The 12471-nt window shown below is 43.8% G+C and overlaps 2 protein-coding genes across 11 annotated transcripts in view; one reads left to right on the forward strand and one right to left on the reverse strand.

Annotated features, from left to right (window-relative positions):
- Positions 1 to 12471, forward strand: part of SND1 (staphylococcal nuclease and tudor domain containing 1) — a 438355-nt gene that overhangs the window by 333297 nt on the left and 92587 nt on the right. The window contains exon 16 of the mRNA XM_026454383.2: positions 967 to 1076. Coding sequence (XP_026310168.1) covers positions 967 to 1076 — 110 coding nt within the window. The remainder of the gene's footprint in view (positions 1 to 966; positions 1077 to 12471) is intronic.
- The window catches only part of LRRC4 (leucine rich repeat containing 4), an 88789-nt gene that overhangs the window by 47258 nt on the left and 29060 nt on the right, over positions 1 to 12471 (reverse strand). For 6 of the 10 annotated variants that reach the window (XR_002733939.2, XR_002733936.2, XR_002733937.1 and 3 more), the window contains one exon: positions 10014 to 10063. The exons of 3 other annotated variants lie outside the window; for them this stretch is intronic. The gene's annotated coding sequence lies outside the window, so the exon portion shown is untranslated. Of the gene's footprint in view, positions 1 to 6963; positions 10064 to 12471 lie in introns of those variants that run through there. One more of the 10 variants, XR_004229097.1, reaches the window with a different exon arrangement.

Genomic DNA, 12471 nt, shown 5'->3' on the forward strand with positions numbered 1-12471 from the left:
ACAGAATCCTGTGGTTAGATACAAAAAAAAGTTTGAAGGATAGGATTCTATCTTCAGGAACAGGTTGGTTGTGGGGGTCAAAGAGGATTTTGAGGTTTTGAGCACGGCAATTGCTAAGAGTGATAATGACGATACAGATAATATTAATAATAGGATATAGTGAACCTCTCCATGTGACAGGCATCATTCTAAATAATCTCTCCTAGTTCACACAGCAACCTTAAGAAGTGGATATATTATAATATGTTTTACAAGTAGGGAAACTGAGACTTTCTGAGTAATTTGGCTAAGGTCGCACAGCTAATAAGTGATACAGTTGGGATGTGAAGCTGGGTTTCTTTGGCTCCGGGCACCTAATATTTCATCAGTATTCTGAGGTGTTTTGCTTTTCTTTCTGTCTCTCATTCTGAATGAAAAGCCGATGATACTATTGTGCAAAATACACCCAGAGTTGAGAGGGGAGGCTTATTTGAAAAGTGACACCGAATTAACACTTTTGAATTTGGTGTAAAAGTCAGACAGCAAGGAGAAAATGTCCAGGAGTCAGTGAGAATGGCACTTAGGAGGCAGAATGGCTGGGATATCAGTAGGTGAGGGAGCCATTTCTGTAAGAGATGGCTCAAGCTGCGAGACTGTGGGACCATCAGTTGGAACAGTGCAGGATGAGGAGTTCTTGCTTATCTTACTTGGAAGGCTCCTTGCCCCATGTGCTCTTGATAATTCCCGGATGCCATGGCTGAGAGCCCCTATCCATTGGTTCTGCTGTGGTAGTGTTGGTTTTTTCCACCTGGAGAGAACTAAACCCCTCCTCCACTTCTCCCATTACCTCTGTCTTCGTCTCAGATAGAATGGATGGAAGTTAGATTTAACGCCTGCTTCACTGGAGGTGTCAGGGGACCGTCCTTATTGGACAGCAAGCCTAGTGGGCACCTTTTCATCACAGATTCTCCTTTTCTCCTGACGCAGGCATTGAATGCCCCAGAGGAGCCCGAAACCTCCCAGGCTTGGTGCAGGAAGGAGAGCCCTTCAGCGAGGAAGCTACACTTTTCACCAAGGAACTGGTGCTGCAGCGAGAGGTAGGACGTCTTCCTGTTGCTTCTTCTGTGAGGAGGGGTGACAAAATAAGGCTCCCTTGGTCTGCCATGTCAGAGATCAGTCTGTTGCTTTTTCCACTGCTCAGCCTTGCACATCCATAATCCATTCTTGTGTCTGCCCATATCTTATTTCCCTGAGCCCTGCTTCATTGGCCAGCCCCCCCCAAATTGCTTCCCTCCACTGGTGGCCTGGGATGTGTGGTGAACACCAGGCCAGCCCAGCCAGGCTCCTGATGCAGAGAGCTTACATCTTTGCATTCTTCCTCCTTGGTGAATTAGCCTGAGCTGCCTGCCTCCAGCTGGATTCAGAAGCTTGACTAACCCTGTCAGGGGCCAATTTTCTTTGAACATTTATTTGTATCTTTGAGTAATTGCATTTTCTGTAGCAGGTTTTCTGACTTAATTTAATTGTATTTCTGTTTCTGCCCGTTGGGCTGGCTCTTGCACGCAGGAGTTAGGATCTCAGCTGCTGTGGTGCCCTTCTACCTGCTAATTTTGCTCAAGCCTTCGTCAACAGATCCGTCTTCTTTCCAGGAGTATACCAGCTATTTGTCCTGCTAGGTGGGCACAAGAAAGGAGCAGCGGGGAGGTGTGCTTGGCTCAGCCTTAGGATTTTTGGATCTGCCATTGTCCCCATTTCTTTTACAGTCATCTATAGGGTCCCTCCAGCTTTCATAATACAGAGGTACAAGGTTCTAGGGTCCTAGAGGCTGTCTCTCTAATGAGTCTTCATAGATCTTTGAGAGCAGATGCGTGGACTTCTTTAGGATGCTTAGTGATAAAAATACCTGTTTATAAGCTTCAGCCTCTCAAGCTGATTTGAATTGCTAAGAAATACATGATGCGTGAGAGAACAAGAGAACACGCCAGTCCAAGATGCTTAGGTTGGACTATCCTGGCCTTGAGAGAAGTGTTGGTTGCCACCTCTTGGATATTTCTTTAGTGCTTGCCTTCTTATTTTGTAGAAGAAAGTGGAGTAGCCAAACAAATCCTGAATTCTCAGTTCCATTTCCCAAACATCAGCTACAACATCTGCTTTGTTGGCAGTCCGTACAATAATTGGGGGATTGGGGGGCTTAATTGTGTCATCAGATTCACATTGCCCTCCGTTTCATTTTTTGTGAAGATGTTTTTGTTAAGATGCTTATGAAGATGCTTGCAAAGTAAAAATTCTTATATTGACTGGAAGGTGCTTCCCCCTCTCCCGTTTTATAGTTACACAATGCTGCCTGAATTTTTATCAATTAAAAATAACCCCGTGCAAGAGAAGTATTTCAAAAATCCAAACACTCCAGTTGTCTGTAAGTGCCTGTTGCAATTTTTGAAGTGGCCCAGGGATTAAGTGGATGGGGCAGATATTGTAGAATTTCCCTCTAATTTTGGATAATGAACTGCAAAGTAACTACGTTGGTAAAAGCAGGTGAGTCTGTTCAAATTCATAACTTAAAGACATTGCCAAGGATGCAGCAACAGATTTTTGTTTGTCTGTTGTGCTTTGGATGAAGGAAATTCCTTCATTGGATTGCCCAAGGCATTGGTTGGTGGCATTCTCATCATTTACTGAGTCAAACTTCTCACCATCATTTGTCTTCCTACATCATTGTCTCCTAAAGTTTCTTTCCCTTTCTTTTTCAACTGTCTTTTTCCCAGCCACCTTCTTGATCATGTTTCTGGCCCACTGATGAGATCCAGAAGTACAAGGGGGTCAAAGAGAATACTGATCACTAAAAAGAGTGAGTGGCCCAAAGCTCTTTTACGCTCCCATGGTTATTGCGACCTCACCTTTGTCTTATATTTGCTAATATTTGACTGTTAAAAAAATTTTTTTTTCCCCAGTTTTCTTTGGGGAAACTCTTTGGTGCTCTTGGCATGTAACTGAGTTTGCAGATCCCGAGTTGATCTTTCTTGATTATAGTGGCCCAATCTTTCATATCCCTAGGTTGAGGGTCTCAATAAGAACCTTTCTGCATTTTCTTAGCTACTTATATGATTACTTGGGCTGGCCATTTTGAAAGTTCTTTACACTGAGAAAATGTGAGTATTCCCTAAATTATGAATAATTCAATAATCTGACTAAAAGATCCGGTCATAGCCTACTGTTCTGAACATTTCCTTTATATTACATATGAAAACTGTTTTCTGAACAGTGTAGGAATGGAGAGGTTTATGTTTTGTTACAAGTTTATTCATTTACTTCTACCTATGTAGTACCTCCATTTTTATTTCGTAAGTTGTCTTGGGGAATGCTTCTCTTTGTCCTACTCCCCCCACCCCACAAAGATCTAGCAGAAGAGGAATGTCCCAGTACATTGGTACTCCTAGATGCAGAGGTCCTTCCCACCACCCTCAGTGGAAGTCCTGAGCAATGCATGGATGCCTGAGTGTGGGCCCATGACCTCCCACCTCATGCAGCTCTTACCTTCCAGGCAGCCTCTATCTTGCCCACAGGGCATGACAGTGCAGGAACTCTCCTGGAGTTGAACCACTGCTAGAACGGCTGCAGTTAAACTGGTTTTTTGCACCTTTTACCTGTTCCCTTGATCATGAGTTTTAGTTCTGATAACCAGGTATTTTGAAGATGTGATTGTCCTTGGCCCTGCCCCATCCTTTCCCTTTAAAGTTTTAAATTTTTTTTTGTATCTTTTCTTTGGCCAGAATTTCTCTGTCCCCTGCATGCTTTCCTCGGTTACCATAAATCTGCATTATCCTAGGAAAGATGAAGCCCACAGATTTTAGGATTTCAAAGTACTTCCTGGGCCCCTTTGTGTAATCCAACAAAGGCCAGGTCATCAAGTTGGACTTCCCTATGTGAAACCATAAACTGACCTGAGAAAGATACAGAGGGGAGAGGAGCTGTGTAACGGTAACTGCCCCAGGCCAGCCTTCTGCCAGGCAGAGAACAGGAGGCTGGCATGCACAGTGTCTGGCACTGGTAAAATGACACCATGTTTATAAGTGCATCATCCTGGCTTTAGGTGGGCCGTGCAGGAATTCCTGCCTGAATTATAGTCTTTCCATCTCATATCTTCATGTGGTGCCCTCAAGCTTTAGACATGTCTTTTATCTCTGTTTTCAGGTGGCTCCTATTATCTTGAGACCTCATAATGCTGCTTTCCTTAAATTTGTTTTACAGTGACGCTAGTCAGCACAGAGCTACTCACATTTCTGGCCACCACTCAGCTCCATTATCTTGACTTCTCTTCTGCCCCCTTATATTGCATTTCTTCTTTTACACCACCATTTTACATGTTGCTCCTCCTTAGCCATTGGTTCCTGTTGGCTTTTGTTCTTTTACCTGAGTTGGAAATCTGGGATGACAATTCCAACTCAGTGGTCTGGGCATTCTGGTGGTGCTGCCAGCCCCAGGGCAGGAAGAACAGTAAATGAGACACTGTGCCATTACCTGCTTCTCTGACCTTGAAGCACAAAGCAGCCAGGGAACTCTCAAATGACGATCACTTTTACTCAAAAAAAAAAAAAAAAAAAACCAAAAAACAGTAAATTCAGTCTTTCTTTCTAGCCTGACTCCGCTGGTATTTAGAATGGGTGGGCAAATCTGTGCCACTGCCAGTTTTTACAATAAAGTTTCACTGAAACACAGCCATGCTAATCCTGTTTTTTTGTTGTTGTTGTTTTGTTTGTTTGTTTGAGATGGAGTCTCGCTCTGTTGCCCAGGCTGGAGTGCAGGGGCACGATCTCAGCTTACTGCAACCTCCACCTTCCGGGTTCAAGCAATTCTCCTGCCTCAGCCTCCCAAGTAGCTAGGATTACAGGAATGCCCCACCACGCTTGGCTAATTTTTTTTTTTTTTTTTTCTTTTTTTTTTTTTTGTATTTTTAGTAGAGATGGGGTTTCACCATATTGGCCAGTCTGGTCTCGAACTCCTGACCTTGTGATCCGCCCACCTCAGCCTCCCAAAGTGCTGGGATTGCAGGCATGAGCCAACCACGCCTGGCCTGGCCATGCTAATTCTTTCATATATTGTCTATAGCTGCTTTCACACTATAACAGCAGAGTTGTGTAGTTATGACAGAGGCTATATAGCTTGCAAAGCCTAAAATATTTACTGTCTGTTCATTTACCAAAAAGTTTGCTGACTACTGCTGTATATGGTATGCTGAATTGGGTTTAAATGGCTTGTAATAGCCCTGAAAATTTAAGTTGGCTCTCCTGTCCCCTGCCATTGAGGCTGGACTGCATGAGATTATTGTATCTGTTGGCTGTAGCTGTGACTATGAGCTGAGTGCCATGTCCCATTGGATAGCATGTACTTGGTGACCCATGCCCCACATACAGCTGACTCTTTAAGGCAGTTCCCTGCCACACAGTCAAGGACAGGAAGCTCTGGTGGGATTTCCCAGCTGGGGAGTTGTGCCTGTTACTAGCATCCCCTAGAAGTAGTGATGAGAGATAGCATTAGCTAATGGGTAAATAACTGGCTTAAAAGTGTAAACTCCTAGGTTTTCACACTCCAGTTTTTATATGGTCCTGCATATGTGATTCTTTTCTGCCTTGCCGTTCCTGTCTAAAACACTGATTTAGCAATCCCAAGCCATCCTTTCCTTTTTGCAGCCCTTGTTCTGAATAAAACAGTGATTTCAGATCTCTTCTCACTTTCTTCCAGAAGGCAGCTAGCCAGCACATATTCACTGACCAGTTGCTGCCTGCACAGCAGTGTTTTCGCTGCTGTGTTGGAGAAACCTGAACTCTTAGAGAAAGGGCCATAAGGTATTATTTAAAGAGATCAGTGTCATGGTTTAACTCTCTTCACAGTTCCAGGCTGTAGGAGGTACAGTTTCTGAGGACAGGGGCAATGTATGTAGGTTTGGTGATCATTTCTAAGGCCTTTTTCGATGACCCCTTTGTCCCTTCTGAGACATAAGAATTGCTCTTTGCTGCTGCCTGAAAAATGATGTCCTCATGCTGGACAGCCCCAGCTGAAAACTCAGGCTGCTGCCTTGACCTATTTCCCTTCTCCCTGCTGGCATTAAAAGGGAGGATGTCCCCCGGGGAGCTCATTCTGCAGGCTGCAGTGACCAGGGCAGAGTCCTGGGTTTCCTCTCTCTCCCTTACTCCCTGCTTTAAAAAGAAAAAAAAAAAAAAAAAAAAATACAGAAAAACATTATAAGCAACTGTTGCCATTGGGAAAAAAAATGTATTTATGTTTCAGGGGAATGTGGCCTCAGCCTTGAATATTGGTGTGTATTTATGAAGGGGTGTACGTCTGGGAAATAAAACTTAGAATACAAGAAAAAGTTATTTCATTTCTTTCATTGTAGCTCCAAGTGTGCTGTATCGTGTCTGAAATAGATAAACTGCTCTAAGCGGTTTCAAGTTTATCTCAATCTGTGTCCTTCCTGTGCCCTCCGTCCTTTCCCTACATCACCCCACAAGCACTGTGGTATGTGCTCTGTTAGTCCTTCCCATTCCATCTCTCTGCGCAGCCTCCTTCCCTAAGGAGGAGACCCACAAGAGAGGGAACACTAGCAAAGTTATATCTCTGGATCAAAGGGATGAGGACAGTTCAAGCCACAGGGAATTCCAAGAAAGTAAAGGACACCTGGTGAGTGTGAATCCAGTGCAACCTACTCTCCTGACTCTACCTGATTGCCATGTCCCTTGGGAACCCTCGCCGAGCCACTAATAATTACCTGCTAGAAAAGCAAGCAGGCTGTCTGGCAATGTCATTTATTTTCACAAAGTCCCCTTATTCTAGATTATCTCAGCCACTGCCCAGGAAAAAGGGGACATGTTATGGTCAGCTTTCTAAGTAGCTCGCTCATCCCACAAGCTTTTAAAGGCTGTTTGGGGGCTAAGACCTTTCTCACCTCCCCACACATGCTTGACAGTTCATCACCCACCAGTGGTCTTTAATTTCAAGCAGTTTATTCTTAGTTAAGGGCTATTTTCTTTGAAGAAGGCTCAGGTAAGAAAAACTCCTGTCTTAATAGTGATCAAACCTTAATTTTATACAGCATTTTCTCGTTTTAAAAGTGTTTTCATGCATAATATTTCATTTTAATCTCACAGCAAACCTATAAGAAAAATACTAACCCTGTTTTACAGTTCAAGAAACCAAAATGCACAGTAACTTGCCTCTGTTCACAGAGCTAATGGTAAGACATATACTAAAACTCAACTATCTGCATTCCAATTCAAATGCTTTTTCTCTTCAAATCTTGCCAGTTTTGCTTTTAGAAGGCAATAATTATTTTAGCCATATTTTACCATTTTTCAACCATAGAATACCTGGAACTAGTTAAAGGAATAGTAGAGGACTTCCCTGAAGGTCCCACATTGACTGTCAGTCTTCTGTAGGGCATGGATTCTGATCCTGGATGCTTCCAAGACTGCCGAGGAATTTGAAGGACTGGCTATGCCCATGCCTGCCCTAAATATTTACTCTGCTCTTGCCACAGCTCCTGTGTCTATTGATTGTCTGATTCCTGCTTCATCTGCTGTTTGATTTTTGTGGGCCTTACTTTTCCCATTTGTTCATGTATGTCTGTATTCCTGTATCTAATCTTTCTTAAAAGACAGATCTGTGTAGGTGCATTTGTTTAAAAAAAATATATATATAACTTCCCATTGCCTCTGGGATAAAGTCTCATCTCAGTTTACATATATTCTTGATAACCTCTCCAACTTTATGTCTCACTATCCCCACTCACTTCCTAATTTGTGCCTTATCAGAATAGACCTGTTATACTGGCAGTTCGCCATATATACCAACATTTTGTCTCTCCCATCTCTCAGGTAGACTTAACACTCTCAGCCCAGCACATCAGTCATCCCCCTTGCTTGCTTTCACACCTGTTCACGCCTGTTCTGGAAGGTGCATCACTTTTTCTTGGAAGCCTTCCCTTGCTCTCCCAGCCTAGATGAGATATCCTTCCATCAGTTCCCACAGCATACATCTGTTGTGTACTTACCAATAGTATACAAGGGATCTATGACCCAAGTCTCTCCCCGCTAGCTTGTAAGCTCCTCACAGACAGGAACCATGTTTTGTCTTTGTACTCCAGTGCTTAGTATATAAGAGATACTCAACAAATAAATATTTGTCAAATCAACTAATTGATTCCCTGTGACCTAATTCTAGAGAATGGGAAGAAGGCCTGTTATTTTGTTGTCCTTTATGGTTCTTTAGGAAAGCTCTCCAAGCTCGGCATTTGTCAGGGTGGGAGGAAAACTGTTGAAGTATTGAGGCTGGACACATGGCTGCTAATTCATCAACTTCTTATTGAAAAAGTCCATAGCCAAAACCTGACTGTGCACTTACTATAGGACCCTCACCTGCCTGGGTCTCCCTATCTGTCCAGCCAGTATATTTAAAAGTAATGAGATAATGATGAGTGTTTTGAAAAATGTTTAGTGTTCAAATAGAAACCATTCATGTCCCTTCACTCTCCAAACATAGTCTGCAAATCTCTCCCTCTCTGGTATGTTTCTGTTTTGTGGATTAGACTGCTAAATGAGCGAGGAGTTAATTTGGAAGTTCAGGTCAACAAATTCCTGTTCGGAGATGGGCTATAAGCTCTTCCTGAATACCAGGTTGTTATCTGTCTATTACAGCCCCTTCACTTCTGGGCTCCTGGCCCTTTGCGAAGTACTTCCAAAAGCCCTAGAGGGCAGGACCTCAAATCCCATTCCAGCCCCTAAATGAAAGTGGCATCCCAAGGAGAAGAGTTGAGGTAGAAATGTACCATGGGGGACGCTGCCCCATTGCCTTTCTTCCCCTGACTGCTGGGCTTCCCCTATCAGCTTTTAATGTGTGGAAGGAGCCGAGTCTCCAGTCACTGGTGGCCTTCCCCAAGTGAGCTCAACAGCATGTGCTGATAGGTGCCAGTGCTGTGCTGGCTCCAGTGGGATTCCTCTCTGCAAAGCTGCTGGCTCAGCTCAGCTGTTTCCCTATTCCTCTCCTTAGAACTTTCATAGCCAGTCAAGCATAGAATTGCATCCATTCTTCTGAAATAGGTACTGTGCCTAATTTTTCATTGGCTTGGCCAAGATCCTATATTATCTGTAATTATGTCATACAGGCTGACTGGTGTAGGTTTGATAGGCCTCACTGCTCTCCAGAGGCTAGTGCTCCTATCCCAGGATGGCTGTTGGGATTAGGAGTGGAATGAGGAATAGTTTAGGACCACACGAGATTTGGCCTCCTTGGAACATGTAGGAAGGCCTCGGGGATGTAATTCTAGCCCAAGGAAGAAAATCCTTTTCAGCAGACGCTTCCCTTCCCTTCCCCTAGGGAATGGGTCCCTACTATAGTAAACTCTTCCTTAAGGGAGTTTTATGTTTTCTCGTCAGATCAATTTGTTTTTCTTAATGTTGTTCCTATCAAAAAAAAAAAAAAAAAAAAGGAAGAAATACAGTCCTTAGACCTGACAGTTTCACTTTTCCTCTCCATCTTTAGGTCTGACCCAGCTCAGCCCAGAGTAAAGACGTAAAAGCCTCACATGTGATTTCCTCTTGCATTTTTTCTGCTAGAAGGGTCCATAGTACTTACTTTATGCCTCATCTCAATTGAGGCTGGATGATGAGGATAGTGGGCAGTGATTGCCATTGGAGAATGCACATACTGGAAAACATAAGGTCATGAAAGTCCTTGAAACAGAGCCTAGCTAAGCAGAACCCTTGCCACTCATGGTATTCCAATACCCATCTGACATGAAATGGTATTCTTAATGAGCCATTCCTATGGAAGATAGCTATTGCCAGGTATATTCAGTCTCCTGGTCTCCCTCTCTTATAGCTATGTAGGGCCTATGACCTAGAACAAATGGAAAAATGTTATCAGGAGGAAGAGACTGCTGGACTCCCCCAAGAGGTAGGGTTTGTGCTAGGACAGCTGGGTGCCATTTATTTCATTTAGACATATCAGATGCTCCTAGTAACAATTCTGGTTTCTCTTACCTCTTTAATCATCCTCAATAGTCACTGCTTCTTGAGCTTTGGTGAGTGTTCTATAAAAAAGAAAGAGATGGAAGCTAACATTTTTAATAACAAAGGGCTGAAGAAAGGCAGCTCAGAATTTTTATCTTTCAGGTGAAATACCTTATTGTGAAGTCTATTAATTTCCTTCCGGAAGCCTAATTTGGCAGTATCTACAGACAAGCAGATAATTTCTTGGCAAACTAAAGATGACCTCACACAGACCTGCCCACTACTTGTTTTCAGAAGACCTTCTGAACCCAGAGCATTGGCCAGCACCCATGCAGACTTGAGTTTGAGTGTGAGCTTGCTTTGCTTTGCCTTTTTTTTTTTTTTTTTTTGAGACAGGATCTCACTCTGTTGCCCAGGCTAGAATGCAGTGGCACAATCATGGCTCACTGCAGTCTCAACCTCCCAGGCTCAGGTGACCCTCCCACCTCAGCCTCTCAAGTAGGTAGGACTACAGGCACGTGTCCCCATGCCCAGCTAATGTTTTGTATTTTCTGTAGATAGAGGGTTTCGCCATGTTGCCTAGGCTGGTCTCAGACTCCTGGGCTCAAGAGATCTGCCTGCCTCAGCTTCCCAAAGTGCTGGGATTACAGGCATGAGTCATTGCACCTGGTAAGTGAACTTTAATGTGGCATGTCTGGAGTGTCTTTAGGCTTCAGGCCTCCCTGTTCTGTTTGTCCGAAACATTGCAAGCTATGCCCATTGTCTGAATATCCCCTGTGGAATTACATAATTCAACTCATATCTTTTCAGAACACAGCTCTTAATATATAATAGCAAGGCTACCTGAGCCACCAGCAAAGCACAAGCCGACTGTAGACTGCATTTGTTCTCCAGGTAGTAGTAACATTGTGGTGTTTCACATGTGACTCCCCCAAGGACACAGGGGTGACTGTTCTGGTGAATGAGCTGACCTTCACCCTGCCCTGTTCTTGCCATTAGCATGCCCACTCCCTGTGTCTGTTGCCAAGGACTTGAAGAGAACCTCCGTGTTCCAAACCTGGCTTTATTGATGAACTTCCCACTTGCTACTCCACCCGTGACGGTTTCTGGTCAGCTACACTTAAATGGATTTTGAAAATGAAAGTGACCAATGGTCTGTTATGAAATGCTGTGGTGCATGAAATAAGATTATGAGCAAGCTTGAGAATTAAGAACAGAGATACTCTAACCTGGTCAAAACAACATGTTTCACATAGTGAGAAAGACTCTTCTTCAGGACATTTAAGGGCGTCTTTTCCTTCTTAACATAAACTCTGTTAGCATGTGAAAAGTCAAACCTAGGTTCTCATTCCATCTTCACCATTTGCTGTCTGACCATGGACACATTCCTTAGCCTCTCTAAACTGAGGGCAATCTCAGTGCCTATTAGAATTTAATATGAAGGCTATCCCTAGCATTGTGCAATGCAGCCATCCTGCTAAACCTAATTGCCTCACCTAGGTAAGGAGGGTACCTTCTCACTGGGGTTATTGTGAAAATTAAGTGTACATGTAAACTGTTCCTCATGACCCAAGATATTAAACACTCAGTGAATGGTAGCTTGCAGCATCATTTTTATTATTAATAGAAATTCTCTCAGCCAGGTACAGTGGCTCATGCCTGTAATCCCAGCACTTTGGGAGGCCGAGGTGGGCGGATCACCTGAGATTGGGAGTTCGAGACCAACCTGACCAACATGGAGAAACCCCGTCTCTACTAAAAATACAGAATTAGCTGGGTGTGGTGGCGCATGCCTGTAATCCCAGCTACTTGGGAGGCTGAGGCAGGAGAATCGCTTGCACCCGGGAGGCAGAGGTTGTGGTGAGCCAAGATGACGCCACTGCACTCCAGCCTGGGCAACAAGAGCGAAACTCCATCTCAAAAAGAAAGAAAGAAAAAAAAAAAGAAATTCTCTCAGGGCTTAACTGCAATTTAGGATTTGAACTTCAGTATGCACAAAACCTGTGCACAGCCTAGTAGAGTTCTAGACTGGATCTAGGTATGTGTGTTGTGAGCAGCATTCAGATTAGAATCAACAAAGAACAATCCTCCCAGTGCTCTTCACTCCCCCAGCCTGTCTAAGCCAGTGACGGCACATAGGCATATGCTACCCCTGTTCGGGTTGTCCACCCATGGCAGATATTGCCAGTCAGTCACCGCGCTGCTTTGGCTCAGGGATCAGATCCTTCTCAAAACAGGGATCCTTGCTACTACTACCAGTTGAGAGGATTTGGCACTTAATGGAAACCTATTTTCCATCCTTGGTGTAAGTTTGCAAAGGAGTATTTCTTTAAGTACCCTCAGGGCATCAGCCATTCTTTTATTCCGTGAAGTAAAATAACATAAGGTCTCTGTCTCTGATTCCTTATGGTCCCACACATTAGGCAGTATTACGTTCAGTAGAAAACCCAAAGGCCTGGAGGTAATGCCAGCAAGTCCTAACCTATGC

Source organism: Piliocolobus tephrosceles, chromosome 8, assembly GCF_002776525.5.
Source record: "Piliocolobus tephrosceles isolate RC106 chromosome 8, ASM277652v3, whole genome shotgun sequence".
Taxonomy (NCBI): domain Eukaryota; kingdom Metazoa; phylum Chordata; class Mammalia; order Primates; family Cercopithecidae; genus Piliocolobus; species Piliocolobus tephrosceles.